Source organism: Otolemur garnettii, unplaced genomic scaffold (assembly GCF_000181295.1).
Source record: "Otolemur garnettii isolate 467f Iridium unplaced genomic scaffold, OtoGar3 scaffold00093, whole genome shotgun sequence".
Lineage (NCBI taxonomy): Eukaryota > Metazoa > Chordata > Mammalia > Primates > Galagidae > Otolemur > Otolemur garnettii.
The window spans coordinates 5,780,943-5,797,309 of NW_003852488.1; the positions used below are offsets into that span (position 1 = coordinate 5,780,943).

At 33.8% G+C, this 16,367-nt stretch overlaps 1 protein-coding gene across 1 annotated transcript in view; it reads left to right on the top strand.

Annotated features, from left to right (window-relative positions):
- INTU (inturned planar cell polarity protein) overlaps window positions 1-16,367 on the top strand; it is an 89,194-nt gene that overhangs the window by 56,785 nt on the left and 16,042 nt on the right. Inside the window, exons 7-9 of the mRNA XM_003795530.1 lie at window positions 382-459; window positions 5,078-5,267; window positions 11,945-11,998. Coding sequence (XP_003795578.1) covers window positions 382-459; window positions 5,078-5,267; window positions 11,945-11,998 — 322 coding nt within the window. The remainder of the gene's footprint in view (window positions 1-381; window positions 460-5,077; window positions 5,268-11,944; window positions 11,999-16,367) is intronic.

The following is a 16,367-nucleotide window of genomic DNA, read 5'->3' on the forward strand; positions in this document are numbered from 1 at the left end:
AGGCTAGCATTTCTTTTTATGGGTGGGCCTGGTTACTACACTAGCTACTTTATATACATTAATTTAATTTGGTCCTCAAAATCAAACTGAGAAAGTTGAATGATTATTGGCTCCGTTTTACAGATGGAGAAGTTGAACCCTAGAGAATGTTAAATAATTTCCAAATAAAAAGTCCCTGTTTGATTCATCTGGAGCCACAAACCTTGACCTCAAGGTGATCAATTACTAATGTAGCGAGCAGCCATTTTATACAGCTCTATTCACAATAGACACATATACTTTTCACATTTCTTATATATAGAATATAAAAATATTTGCTTCTTTTAGATATGTTTCATTTAATTATGTTACAAATGAATACATGTACTTTTGCTTTTTTAGAGTTCCTCTGCCTTGGCTAAGGAATATGATAAAAGATGTTGCCCAAACCTTAAAATTTATGTATGGTTCTTTAGATAGGTGAGTACTTCTTTGAATTGAATCTTAACTGTTAAGTATATGGTTTTAAATCACCTTTTGCATTTAATACTGTTTTATGCCTTGTTTGGTGGCATGAGCAGTGGCAGTGATAGCAGCTTCTTCTTGTCTCTTATTATTTTCTCATCTTTCATTATTGGCTTTTATTTTACAACTCTAGGCAGTTTTTCATTCAATCTATTTCTTTTTTTTCTCCTATATTACTTTAGTGAAATTTCTTTGTGAAATCGATATAACTACGACTATATTCTGATTTGATATATTTCCGTAGAGACAAATGTAAGAGTATTTCTTCACAACAGATACAGAAAAGAATAGGATTCAAAATAAGTTTTTGTGGACTTTTGCTTATGAGACCATTGTCAAGTTCATTATCCTAAAATATGCTTCTTTCTCAAAAAAATTTTTTAATAAAAAATATATGCGCTATTGTGAAAAACAGTAGAGAAGGTATTGACTAGTTTCATTTCTGTCTCTCCATGTATTTGGTATACAATATGAATATATACTTTTTTATATAAGTAGGTTCATATTATGCATCTTTTTCTGCTTTTTTAATCTTACAGTATAATATAATTGATCTTTCTTGATCTAAAGGAAGAAATTTGAGGTAACTATTCAACATTTGTGCACACAAAATTATGGATGGAAAAGTATATCATTGTAAGTGGAATTTCTGAAAGTTCTAGTGCTTCTGAGGGCTAAAATGATATCTTTGCTTACAAAGCTTTAAGACTACGTTAATCATTATATATTCATCCAATAAAGGGCTCTTATCCGGAATCTACAAAGAACTCCAGCAAATCAACAATAAAAAAAACTCATTAAAAGTGGACAAAAGACATGAACAGAAATCAAAAGAAGACAGACTAATAGCCAACACACATACAAAAGAAAGTTCAACCTCTCCAATCATTAGGGAAATGCAAATCCAAACCACAATGAGATATCACCTAACTCCAGTGAGAATGGCTTTTATCAAAAAGTCCCAAAATAACAAATATTGATGTGGGCGCTGAGAGATAGGAACATTCATACATTGTTAGTGGGTGTCAAACTAGTACAGCCTCTATGGAAGTGAGCATGGAGATACCTCAAAGAACTTAAAGTAGACCTACCATTTGATCTAGCAATCCCACTACTGGGTACCAAAGGAAAAAAAGACATTTTATAGAAAAGACACCTGAAAGCACCATTCTCAATTGCAAAGATGTGCAAACAATCCCAAGTACCTATCAATACCTGAGTAGATTAATAAAATGTGATGTGTGTATACCATAAAATACTACTCAGCCATAAAGAAGATGATGAACTAATACCTTCAGTAACAACCAGGATGGAATTGAAGACCATTGTTCTACGTAAAGTGTTACAAGAATGGAAAAACAAACACCACATGTATTCACTATTAAATTGGAATTAATTGATCAATACTTACATATGGAAATAAAAATTCCATATGTAATGGAAGTCATCAAAAATTAAGTATGTGGGGGGAATGGGTAAATTCACACCCAACAGGTACCATGCATGCTATGTGGATGATGGGCACACTTACAACTTTGACTCAAACAGTACAAAAGCAATTTAAGTAACTAAAATATTTGTACCCCTGTAATATTCCAAAACAAAGTTTTAAAAAGAGAAACATAACTTAAAGACTATATTAATATAAAAATTCAAAGACAGTTTGTACTTTTTAGCAAACCATAGTGTTATCAATTCTCTGTTTATCTGCAGTGGACCTTTGTTGTCATTGTTCTCAGTGCATCTTAAAGGAATTTTCTATAATTTTATCATCCAGGGAAAGTATCTGGTTTGCGTTGTTCTCCTCTACAGGAGCTTTTGAGTGTGTACATCCATCTCAAACCCAATGATTTATCAGTATTTTCCAAATGAGGATCTACAAAGGACTGGGAATCTGAAAATAGTGCTTTTACCTTCTGCTAATAAGAAAATTAATAGCCAATGAAGAGTAAGGATATGGTTATAAACTACTTCCTTAAATTTATAATAGAGAAGCCAACTTTGCTATATTTTGCTCTAACTGAAGCTATTTCCATAAAAATCAGAGATTTAAGTTTCTGACATGTTTTTCATCTTGAAATTTAGCTTCCATTAATTTGGAAGTATCTTCAAGATGGCAGCAAATTTAACTTTCTACTTATTCAAATGAAAATTTGAAGAGTAAACTAAGATAGTAAGTGTGAAGATCTGTTGAGCTCCTAAAACCAAGAAGCAGTGTCGATTCAAGTGTTATTAATAGTCATTTTATGATAATTTTTATAACAAAGGTTTTCTGATTATGAAGATATAAAGAATGCATTGTAAAAAAAAAAAAAAACATGAAAAGACCAAAAACTCCAAAGACTTAATTATCTTTTTGAAGTTTTGAGCTGGTTAGTTCTCTGTGAGCCACAAAAAATTGATTACCTCTTAACAGATTAATGTTGTGATTAATTATTTAACACTGTCCTTCAACAGCTCATCAGCAATTTCAATTAGTCTGTTTCTAAAACATTTCCAACCCATGGATTTTTACCTTTCTGACCTCAGTTCTCAAACCACACCTATCCCTCTGCACTATACTGCACACTGGCAATACTTCTCCTCATACCTGGGGCACTTCTTCCTCTTACTGCATCCTCATGACATTGGAATATCAGCTCAAGTCTCTTTCTCAGAGATTATTTTCCAACCACTTAATCTAAAATAGCCAACCTTGTCACTGGGCAAGAGACATGAACAGAACCTTCTCTGAGGACAACAGACAAATGGCTAACAGACATATGAAAAAAAATGCTCATTGTCCCTGATCATCAGAGAAATGCAAATCAAAACCACCCTGCGATATCACCTAACCCCAGTGAGAATGGCCCACATCACAAAGTCTCAAAGCTACAGATGCTGGCATAGATGTGGAGAGAAGGGAATACTTTTACACTGCTGGTGGTATTACAAACTAATGCAACCTTTTTGGAAGGAAGTATGGAGAATCCTTAGAGAACTCAAGTTAGACCTCCCATTTGATCCCACAATCCCTTTACTAGGCATCTACCCAGAAGAATAAAAAACACTTTATTTTGCACTGATTGTTTATCACAGCTCAATTTATAATTGCAAAGACTTAGAAACAACCTAAATGCCTATCAAGTCAGGAATGGATATGTATACAGTGGAATATATTTAGCCATAAAAAGATGGAGACTTTACATCTTTTGTGCTAACCTGGGTGGAATTGAAACACATTCTAAAGTCTCACAAGAATTGAAAAGCAAATATCCATTGTGTTCAATACTAATATGAAGCCAGAAGATGGACTAATAGATTCCTACATAAGAGAAAAACTCAATTCAATTCAAGTTGGGGGGAGGGAGGAATGAAGGGGAAGGAAGGAGAGGAGGGGATTGACATGCTCCCATTTAATGGGCACAATGTAAGGGTATATGGCATACCTTTTGGGTGCATTTGTTAGTTAGTACCCTTTAATTTTTGGGAAATTAAATTCCCCAGTGTATGGGAAAAATAAAAGGGTACTAACTAACAAATGCAAATATTTTCACCTACTTGTTTATACCCTCACATTAACCTGAAATTAAAAATAAAATAGCCAACCATTCCACCACCCATATGCATCATCCTGTTCCCTACATTATCCTTTGTATGAACTCATGTTTTTTACTGTTTTGTCCATTTGTCGTCACTAGAACATGAACTCCACAGGAGCTCATTGCCTTTTGTCTTGATGTTTATACTGCTGTACCTCCAGGAGTGAGAATAGTGCCTGGAACATAGTAGGCACTCAAATATTTGTTGTGTGAATCAATGAATATTATTTTAATATGCTAATAGTATATGTACCAGTTATTGTATCATTCAGTAAGCTGTTCCAATGAGTGGTTGCAGTCAATGTTGTATTACCTTTACATGACTAAAATCAAGTATTTAATTTTCTCTCTCTCTTTTTTTTTTTTGAATTCTTTAATGGCGTGCCTTCAATAGTAAAGAGAGGAAAATATGCTTAGGCTTATTATCTACTTACTGAGTACCAGTGAGTAATAAACATAATAAGAACTTATGTCTGCTTACTAGGTATTTTTGCAAGTAAATTGGCTTATGTTAACCCCATTTTTACAGAGTTGGATGCCAAATTTCAGGGGGAGCTTAGGTGGTTTGCCTTTAGTAGCTACCGAGTACGAGCAGTGATAATGATTCAAAGCCATATCTGTTCTATTACAGAGTTCAAAATCTCTAATTTTTTATTACATGTTGCTGAAAGATATTTGGAGTTATAAATGGTTGAAAGATAGTAAGAGGTAAAAGCAACTTACATTTTTTACAAAAAGGATACTTCATTGCTTTCTGTTGTAGATATGCCACTTGTGTTAGCCCTGTGGTTCTTCCATAGTACAATCAACTCCAAATATGGACAGGATGAATTTCCTAACATACTCTGTCAATAATTATAGCAGTGATTCTTATTAAGGGGGGAGGAGTGCAGAAGAGATAGAGCTGGGAAAGGTCCAGTCTCCTTAGGAACGCACAGAAAATGACCACCATTTCCACATGTTCTTCTAACTTACAGCTCTTATTTCTTCAGTGCCTTTTGCCAGGTTGAGAATGTTCCTCGTTTGGATCATTTTTTTAACTTGTTCTTTCAAAGAGCACTTCAGCCTGCTAACTTAGATTGCAGCAGCAGTCTCAGTGCTCAGCAGTATGACGCTTCCAGTGCGGTACTTTTAGACAACCTCCCTGGAGTTCGGTGGCTCACACTTCCAGCAGAAATCAAGGTAATCTTAGGGGTTAAAAATAAGAATCATAACCAGTTACCTTATTATAATCTTTTACTTTCTTTTTTTGGTGCTTTTTGTTATTATAGAGATTATGGGAAAAATTAAAGAGGCAATTGGTTGATGAAGGAGATCCAGTATGGTAAACTTAGAAAGACAAATTATTCTTCATAAATAGAAATTAGCTCCTTCTTACTTTAAATTTGATCTTTGTCCAAATTTAGACTACTTTTCAAGTGTATCTTTGCAATTTTGTGACTTTGATTTTATAACACAAGGTTTTCAAGTTTGCATTATGTTTTTGTATACATTGAAAGTGGATAAAATGATTAACTAACATTATTCTCAATTAAACTAGAAAGTTCACTAGTTTAGCAAAATCTTTTTACATGAAAATATGTGATTAGCTTTTGGCTTGTTGTGTAGATAGCTTACCAAAGCTAAGACTTCATGATGGTTAAGTATTATCAATTTGACTTAATTATAGCTGTCTACCCAGAATAACTTCACTATTAAATGACTGTCAAGATTATTTCTGCTATTTCAATCAATGTAGATCACCACATAATCTATTTAGCTATGACATTAAATGAGGCACTGTACCATAGTCACTTCCCTGTCCATAAGGAAACCCAGCACCATAGTGCCTATTAGGGCATAGTCATAATAGGCATAGTCTAATTCATTCCTAGTCTTACTCATCTTGAAACTCTACAATGTATGATCAAGTAAATGCCTTTTTGATAGTTTAATAATCATGTAAATTGATGTATCAATTGCTTTGAGAGGAAATAATCATATCTACTTCATAAAGGAGTTATGAGTAACTACATTTGAAGTGCTTAGAGTTATGTCTGGTGTATTGTAGTTGTGCAAGTATTACTATGTAATTATTATATGAAAGGGATTGAGGTATTATAGCATGTTTAAAGGAAACTTTACCTTCTGATATTTTTGTCCTTAGCTCTGTCAAGTGCCTGGTAATGCATCTTTTGATATCTCAGGTCAATAATTACCATTTTATTAAATCATATAAAAACTAAAAAAGTATGAAATAAATGCAGTAGAACCTCTATATTTGACCACCTCCTGAAGTTGACCTAATTTTCATACATCAGATATGTACCATATGTACTCAATGGAAGTTCCTTAGGTTGACCACCTTCATATGTTAACCAGTTTGTTACAGTCCTTTGGGTGGCCAACTTACAGAGGTTCTAATGCAATTCTACCTCATCAGTGTTCTCATAAGAAAATATAAATATTCAACATAGATAGAAAGTAACTAGATACTTTACCTTTAAAAGAAAAAGATCCTGGCTCCAAAACCTGTCTCATGCCCATTCTAGGGTGTTTTTCCTTGGACCCAGGACCACTTTTGTAGGTAAGAAAGTACCATGTCATGAGGCCTGCCATTCTGGCTGGCTGTTTCTAGGGTTATACTACCTCTTTCAGAATCTTCTCTCAAAAATACATAGTATTTTGTATGATGATAGTAGAATACTTAATGATATTAAAGATAGTGTCATTAGAATTTAGATACATTAACATTGAACATTATCCTCCCTCTCTGAAGTTCAAGACATTTTAAAATAAAGCCGCCTATTTTGATCTTATAAATTCCATGTGAAGGCTACTTCTTAATATTCATATTTCCTTATTGGCATTTTTCTAAATTTAGCATAAATTTCATTAAAAGTCTTATATGCTTTTCTTTATTTTACCCTAAAAGATATCAAACTAAGAAAATGCTATGTGAGTTCTGGGACAAATATTTTTAGTTTGTTGCCTAAAATCATAGGTGGTGATTATCCCACCAAAGCTTTGGTTGGTTTTATTCTTGTTAAGTGTAACACTACTATTTGGAGATCAGTCTTATTTTTGCTAGCTGCTGAGGTTTGTGCTGTGCTTTGAAGAATCCAGAAAAACCTCTAGAAGTTTATAATCAAGGTGACGAGGTGAAATTAATACAGGAAACAAGGGGTATATGACATAGATGTTTTCTATATTTTGTAGACTGGTGGAAAACAATGAAAAACAATGCTATGAAAAACAATATATTAATTTTTTTAATTGTTCAGGATTCATTGAGGGTATAAAGAATTAGGTTATACTATTGTGGTTGTTATGTAAAGTCCCTCTTATAATTGTGTCTGCCCCCCCAAGAGGTATGCCATATACCATGACCCCCTTCCTCCTCCCTCCTTCCCCTTCCTCTATCCCTCATTCCCCTACCCCACCTTATATTAGATCGTGTACTGCCTTCATAATAGAATTGAGTACGTTGGATTCTTCTCCATTCTCATGATACTATACTAAGAAGAATGTGTGCCACCTCCATCCAGGTTAATACAAAAGATGTAAAGTCTCCTTTTTTTTTTAATGGCTGGATAGTATTACATACCACAGCTTGTTAATCCAGTTCTGGGTTGGTATGGCCTCTGTAGGTTGGTTTTTCTCGTAATGTCTTTGTCTGATTTGGTATTAGGGTAATGCTGGCCTCACAGAATGAGTTAGTATTCCATTTGCTTGTATCTTCTGAAAGAGATTCTAGAAAATTGATATTATTTCTTCCTTAAATGTTAGGTAGAATTTACCAGTTACCCCATCTATGTCTGATCTTTGGGGGGAGATACAATGTTCTGGTTTTGCAAGTTTATTGATTATTGATTCAATTTCCTTTTTTTTCCCCCTTTTTAAAATTTCAGGTTAATATATGGATACAAATGATGAGGTTGCATTGGTGCATTTGTTAGGTAAAGTCCATGTTGTAGTTGAGTCCTTCACCCAGGAAGAATACCACGTTCTCCTCTTACTGATTCAGTTTTTTAAATAAACATAGGCCTATTTAGATTTTTCTTCTTGTGTGAATGTTGGCAGATTGTGTTTTTCAAGGAATTGGCCCATTCTAACTAGATTACCATCTTGTGATCATAGAAGTGCTCATAATATTCTTTTCTTATCCTTTTAACATCTGTGAAGTCTATTTTAAAGAGAGGACTCTTTAATTTCTGATAATCTGTGCCCTCTCTCTTCTTAGTTATCCTTGTTCTAGAGGATTATCAATTTTATTGATCCTTTTAAAGAACCAAATCTTGGTTTTATTGATTTTTCTCTATGGCTTTTTGTCAGTGTCATTGATTTCAGCTTTAATTTTTTTTTCTTCTTAGTTTAGATTTAATTTGGTCTTCTTTTTCTAACTTCCTAAGATATAAACTTAGATTATTGATTTTAGAGCTTTCTTTGTACTTGCTAATAAGTAAACTTAATGTTATATTCAGACAGTGTATTTCTAAATTCTAGCTTGAATAGTTACTGGTTATGCGAGTTCTTTTCTTTTCTTTTTTTTTTATTAAATCATAGCTATGAACATTAATGCATTTATGGAGAACAATATGCTGGTTTTACATAGAATTTGAAATACTTTCATCAAACTCATTAACATAGCCTTCACTGCACTTTCTTAATTATTGTGTTAAAGACATTTGTACTCTACACTTAGTTTCTTAACAGCTTTATTGAGATATAATTCACATACCATACAATTTACCCATTTAAAATGTATAATCCAATGATTTTCAGTATGTTCACAGAGCTATCCAACCATCATCACAATCATTTTTAGAACATTTTCATCATTCAAAAAAGAAATTCCTGGGCGGCACCTGTGGCTCAAAGGAGTAGGGCGCCAACCCCATATGCCGGAGGTGGCAGGTTCAAACCCAGCCCTGGCCAAAAACTGCAAAAAAACTAAATAAATAAAAGAAATTTCACAACCATTTGTAGTTACTCCCCATTTCTCTCCTCGCTTCTCTCCTCTCCTGCCCACTCCCAGCCTCAGGCAGTCTCATGCCTAGTTTTTGTTCCTATTCTGAATGATTTTTTTAAAATTTTTTACTTCTGTTATCTGAGTAAGATGACTTGACCAACATCTCCCCATCTACCCTCTCCTGTAACCACCCAAGCCTTTGGTAACCAGCGTTCTACTCTCTCCTTTGAGATCCAAGCATATATGGATTCCTTATGTGAGTGAGTTCATGTAGTATTTATCTTTATGTGACTGGCTTATTTCACTTAAAATAATGTTTCTAAGTTCATCCATGCTGTCACAACTAACAGGATTTCATTCTTTTTTATTGCTCTGTGGTATTCCATTGTGTGTACATACTACATTTTCTTTATCTACTCATCTGTTGTTGGGCACTTCCATTGATTTCATATCTTGACTATTGGGATAGTGCTACAGTAAACTTGGAAGCGCAAATTCTTTTTGACATATTGATTTTAGATCCTTTGGACCCCCAGGAGTGGGATTGCTAGATAACATACTAGTTGTATTTTTAATATTTGAGGAACTGGCATACAGCTTTCCATAGTGGTTGTACTAATTTACATTCCCACCAGCAGTGTTTAAGAGTTCCACATCTTTGCCAAAACTCGTTATCTTTTGTCGTTTTGGTATTATTATCTTTTAAGCAATATCTCATTGTGATTTTGATTTGCATTTCCCAGATGATTAGTGATGTTGAACATTTTTTCATATACCTGTTGGCCCTTTGTATGTCTTCTTTTGAGAAATGTCTGTTCCAGGGTTTTGACTATTTTTGAAAGGTATTTCTCTTCTCCCATATGAAAGGATAGAGTGTATTTCTTCCCCCACATAGCAGGATATTACTAACTGGTGTTGGGTATTTTCCTTCCCCAATGTCAGTTATGGTCTAATATTATTGCCCCAGCAGGTTAAGTTATAGTTAACAAGTTTGTGCTGAGGGCAGGTCTTGTTGAGAAAAATAGAGGTCTCTGATATATTTCAACATGGTTCCTTTTCCTTCCCCACCTGCCGGAAGCATGAGGAGATTTTTCCCTAATATTTACTCTGACAATTTGGTTGAACTGCTAGTGGTAAAACTCACAAAAGTGTTGGGGTCCTTGAAGACTGAGTTTTCCTGGATTTTTAACTCTCAGACTGTCCACATAGAGCCTCCAGCAATTCATCAATTACAGCTCACTTTTTCTGTCCCAACTCTGCTCAGGAGTTTCTTTTCTGGTAAGATTTCCTATATTTATCTGTTTATCTGTCTATCTTGATTGAGTTATTGATTTTTTAGTCTGTTCAACTTTTTATTTGGTAGGACAGAGTAATGACTTAAAATTTTTTACACATGGAACCAGAAACCAAAATCCCCAGTTTTTGTTTTGCCATCAACCTTAAAGAATTTAAACATACTTTCTCTTTCTCTTTGAGATTTCTTACTATATTAAAAATAGTAGGACTTACTGACTATATATTTCTTGATAGAAAATATTAAGGAATTTAATGCCTTAAGACATCTAATTAAAAACATATGTGCATAAGGTACATTGTGCCTGGCAAATTTTAAATGGAAATCATTATTTTTAACTTAGAAAAAATGTATTTGTTCTGAGTTTAGTACATGATGAAGTCTGACTTCAGTTTTTTCTAGAGGTGTTTGAGAATTTCCTTATTTTGTTTGTCAGATGTTCTTCTCTTCCTAGGGCACACTGGAATAATTAAGAGAAAAGATATTTTACAGTTTCTCTTAAGGAATATGAGGAAACAGTTATAGTAATGTTGTATGTTAGAGTTCAGTTAGCAGGAACAGCAACTCATTAAACAGTTTCTGAGATCAAAAATCACACTGGTAATTTTCTCTATCCTATAGTTTTTCACAAGACACACCATAGCCGCAAACAGTGGAACGTGAAATATTTGCTAGGTGCACAAAAATGTAGGTCACAAGTGAGTAATAAGTCATACTGTGTGAAAAGCATTAAAAGGCATGACTAATGTTTCAAAAGCTTTTGTTATCTCAGTAAGACAGCTTATGTGTGAAACAGTCCTGCAGAGAGTGCTTTGGCCTGTAAGAAAGAAATAAAGAAGATTCTTATTCATATATAGTGCTATGAACTTCAATTGCCAGTAGTTTTTAATTTATAGATATGCATTACATATTAAGTTGCAATTACATTTACTCTGTTTTTAAATTTTGAATGTTTCAGGGCAGAACAAAGGTAATACATGAAAGAGTTCAGGCAGTTTCCCTAGAAACAAAAGCCAAATCCTAAGTAAGAGATTTTTTTCTAATAACTGTGGGGTAGTTTAACTGTGCCAGATTCCAGGGGAACGCTTGCCTTCATGTTTTAATCTAAGAATAAAGGTTGACAACCCTTTTGTATAAAAACATTGTGTCTAAGAGAGAGACAGGGAAGAATGTTGGCATTTTCTAAAACTCCAGCTGTTGAGAAATACATAGAAAATGGAAAATGAGAATAGCTCAAAGTAGGTTGGCTACATCAAGATTGATATTCATTTTTCTCTAAGAAATCTAATGAGTTGATTTAATGGGTTAAGTTAATTTCCAACTTAAAACTGGAAAGCACCTTTTTTCCTTCATAAATTGTTTTCCATTGAATATAGGGTGAAGACTATTTTGCAGTAATTAAGATTTAGTTGAAGTATACCTGTATGTTAAATAAATAAATTTTTGTAATTTTAGAACTTGAAAGCAAAATGTTCCATTTTGAGATATTTCTGAAGTAACACAAAGGAGAAAGATACTCAATTTTTTAAGTAATCATTAGGCAACTTTTTATGTGTCCATTACTAAAATCATAACTAATGAGCTAAATGTTTATGTTACTTTTTTTTTACATAGGTGGAATTAGACACAACATTAAGTGACTTGGAGGCTGCAGATTTTGCAGAACTGGTAAGACAAGGGATGGATTTTAGTAAAGGATCAATGTTGAATTCTTATTTTGTATATCAATCAAGTTATTCTAAATATTTACCAATAGCTCAAATGTTTATAGCAGCATGGTTCACAATTGCAAAGATGTGAAAACAACCATAGTGCCCACCAATACACAAATGGATTAATATAATATGGTATATGCATACTGTGGTATGCTATTTAGCCATAAAAAACATTGCTGATGTAGTATCTTTTGTGACAACATGGATGAAACTGGAAACCATTCTTCTAAGTGAAACATCACAAGAATTGAGAAACAAACACATCTACTCAATACCAAATTACACCTGATCATCACTTCAATGTACACAAGGAAGTAAATCTCTATGAAAATCAAGCTGGGAAGGCGGGATAGGGGAATGGGTAAATTCAAACCTATTGCGTATAATGCACACTATCTGAATGAAGGGAACACTTATAACTTTGACTCAATCTGTACAAAAACAATGTATGTAAACAAAACATGTGCACCCCTTAAAATTCTGAAATTTACAAAAAAGGGAGTTAATGGCAAAAAGTAGATGAGTAACAACAACAAAAATTTACCAAGTGGATGTATGAGAATCTTGAAACATGCAACATTAGGCCTGTGTCAGTTGCAACACTGACACAATCTATCTTGCTTCCCTTAAGATTTTCTACTTAGTTGAAATATTTGTTATACAACATATATTATAGGATTACAAAATGATTAATTGCAATTATATCATTGAGAATTAGACTTACTGAAGAAAGAAACTATAGATGTAATATTGATTAAATAAGAAACCCTGTAGGTCTGAATTTAAATTGAAAGTATCAGTATGGTTTTTAATCTTTTCAAAAATTGTATTTCCTAGCTCTGCCCAATGAAAAGCCTACAAATAGTGACTATCCCAGTGGTGATAAGTACCACTAACACACAGGCCATCATGTTTAAAGACATTCCTCACCAGAAGGAATCAAGAAACAGCTCATTCCAGATTTGGGGCTGAAAATGTACCAGATAAGTCTTAGAACATCTTGTCATTTCAGAAATCCAAAAGCTTTCAAAAATTATTAGCATTATAACAGAGATCAAAGTGTCAGGAGGCAACTTGAAAAAGGTCTCTTTTGAGCATCTATAAGAATAATAACTATAACAGATTGAAACAGATCAGGTATATTTAAATCCATGAGTTCATAATAATACTATGGAAAAAAAGGAAACTTACTGGTCACCTTGGAGAATGCTAGGGAACCAACTCATTTTTGTCAAAACTGGTAAATGAGAAAGAATCAAACATTTATCCTGCTTTTCCTGTCTGAACTTTGTATCAGGGTTACCAGACAGAGATGAGGGAGTTTCTCTTTATGGAAATAGTCTGCCTGACATATTAACATGGCACAGTTGGAATATTACCATTTTGCAGTTCCTCCATGAATTGATGGATCTTGGCAATGTCATCAGTAACTGTTAATATCACAAGAAAAGTAGCCAGATAGTTTATGGTTGCTGATAGAAGCATATAAACCACCTATGCAAAATGTTTGATGAGGCCTCAAGATCTAACTACAAGTTTTTGGAAAATGCCATCAAAAAAGGGCATTTTAAATAACCTCATTTGGGGAAAAGGAGCTGCAATCAGCAAAATTCAGACTGGGCAACACAGTTTCTTAAATAAATTAGAAAAGGGGATCAGGGTGGTAGGACAGGGAAAAGGAAGAGAAGTTGAGAGAGAACCTATCAGTTACAAGAGATGTAGCATATCACCCAGTACAATATATGGCCTTTCTTGGATCCTGATTCAACAAACTTTTAGAAAACATCCATGAGAAAATCAAGGAAATGTAAACACTAATGCCTGGATATTAGGTGAGAATAATTTTTTAGCTGTAATTAAAGGCAATCTATAAGTAATGGTATTATGAGATTTTTATTTTTGTGTGTATTATCTTTATCTTTTTTCTTTTTTTTTTTTCAAAATAATATGAGGCTACAAATTTTTAGGTTACATTGTTCTCACTTCCAAGGTAAAGTTCAAGTTGTAGTTGAGCCCTTCACCCAGGGAGCGTGCTGAACACCCTCACATTGTGCACATTAGGTGAGATCATGACAACTGTCTTCCGTTCTCCCACCAGTTGCCTTCCCTCCTCCCAACAATTGCCTTCCCCACTGTCCCTTACCCCCACCTCTCTCCCTTTTCTCCCCTCCCTCTTGCTAGACTATTTTGTGTTTTATCATTCATTTGGACATATAATTGTTTACAAATTGGTTTCATATCAGTATTGAGTACATTGCATTTTTTTTCCATTCTTAAGATTACTAAGAAGAATAGTTATTATGAATCTTTTTTTAAGATTTCTACTGTTTTAGAGATACATTCTGAAGTATTTACAGAGGAGATGATACAGTGTCTAAGACTGGTTTTGAAATAATTCAACAGGTTTGGAGGAAGGACAGAGGCACATACATGAAACAAGATGAGCCATGTACTGGTCATAGTTAAAGCTGCCTAATTATGGGCACATGGGAGCTACTTACACCATTCTCATTTTGTATATGCTAAAATTTTCCTTGATAAAAGTTCTTTTAAAATGTAAATGGAAAGTGGGAAGTGGAAGACATGAAGGCTAGATCATTTTCAGAAGTTTGCTGGACAGTGTGGAGACTAAGATCCTGAGCAAATGTAAGGGTGTTTTGTGTGTAAAAATAATAGAAATTTAAGCATAGTGAATTCTTCATAGGTCACAATTTTTTCTCTGATGAAGACTATGTAAATGGATATTAATCATCAGGAGAATTTGGATCTAAAATATTAAAATATCTGATTTTTGGAACTTACAGATAATAGGTTTAATTAAAAATCTAATTCCTGTCTTTATAGAACATAACTTTAATGAACAGTGGAGGTAACAATATTTTCTATGTTAAAAGAGGATCAATTAATGTTCCTTAGATAGAATATTAAAAACACAATCCTTAAAAGAAAAAAAAATTGATAAATTGAGAATGTAAAATGGTACAGCTTCTTTGGAAAACAGCTTAACATTATCTTAATAGCCTAAACATACACCTACCGTATGATTCAGCCATTCTATACCTATCTAGATACCCAAGAGAAACTAAAGTATGTGTAATACAAAGACCTGTATAGAAAGCAGCTTTATTTATAATAGCCAAAACCTAGGAACAACTCAAATAACTTAAGTATCCATCAACAGGTACGTAGCCAAATTGTGCATATCTAGGCAATGGGATACATTTATTGAGAGAATTGATGTGTGGTAGAATTCTATTCATCTTATTTTGTGAAAGTCTGTTGTGTAGTTTTATCCTTTGCACCATTGTGGAAGCTAAGTTTTGACATTAGTTTTTGTGTGTTTACTTTTGCTGGTGGTCCATTGTGATGGTCATTGTTGAGAATAGGTCTAAGTATTTCCAGTAGAGCTGGTCTTGTGGCAGATTTCCTCAGTGTTTGAATATCCACAAAAAGATTTGATTTCTCCATCAATTTTGTAGCTTAGTTTAGCCAGATACAGAATTCTGGGCTGAAAATTGTTTTGTTTAAGAATGTTGAATGATGGTCATCTGTTGGCTAGGAAAGTTTCAGTTGAAAAGTTTGCTGTCGTCCTAATGGCTCTGCCCTGTAGGTCAGATGGTGCTTACTCCTGGCTGCTTGCAGAATTTTCTTTTTTGTCTTGAACTTTGGACAGATTCATTGCAATGTGTCCTGGAGAAGCTCTGTTTGAGTTGAGATGACCCAGGGTTAGATATCATCTAAAAAGAGTGTGTTGAGATCTTTAGGAAAACTTGGGAAGTTTTCATTTATGACAGTCTCCAGTAGGGCTTCCATTCCTTTGGGACAATCTTCTTCCCCTTTAGGAGTCCCTATTATTCTTATGTTTGAATGCTTCATCAAATCTCATAGTTTTCTAAGCAACTTTCTGTTTTCTCTGACTTTTTTCTGCCTCTTTAAATACCTGGGTTAGCTTGAAAAATTTATCTTCTAGCTCTGAGGTTTTTTCTTCTCGATGGTCTAATCTATTTTTGATACTTTCTACTCTATCTTCACATTTCCTGATTGTCTTCTCATTTCCTTAACCTCTGCCATATTCTTTTTATATTCTATATATCTGTCATCCATCTTTTGGTTCTGTCTTTCTATTTTCTCATCCATCCTCTTCATTGTCTAAATCATCCATATTTTAAATTCCTTTTCTGTCAAGTCCATTAATTCTTTATAGGAAGAGTCTTCCATAAAAGATGCCTCATGGTACCTTGGAGGAGTTGCTCTATTTTGTTTTTTCAGGTTGCCCAAATTTTTCTGTTGTCCCTTCTCATGTGTGCTTTCTTTTTTTTTTT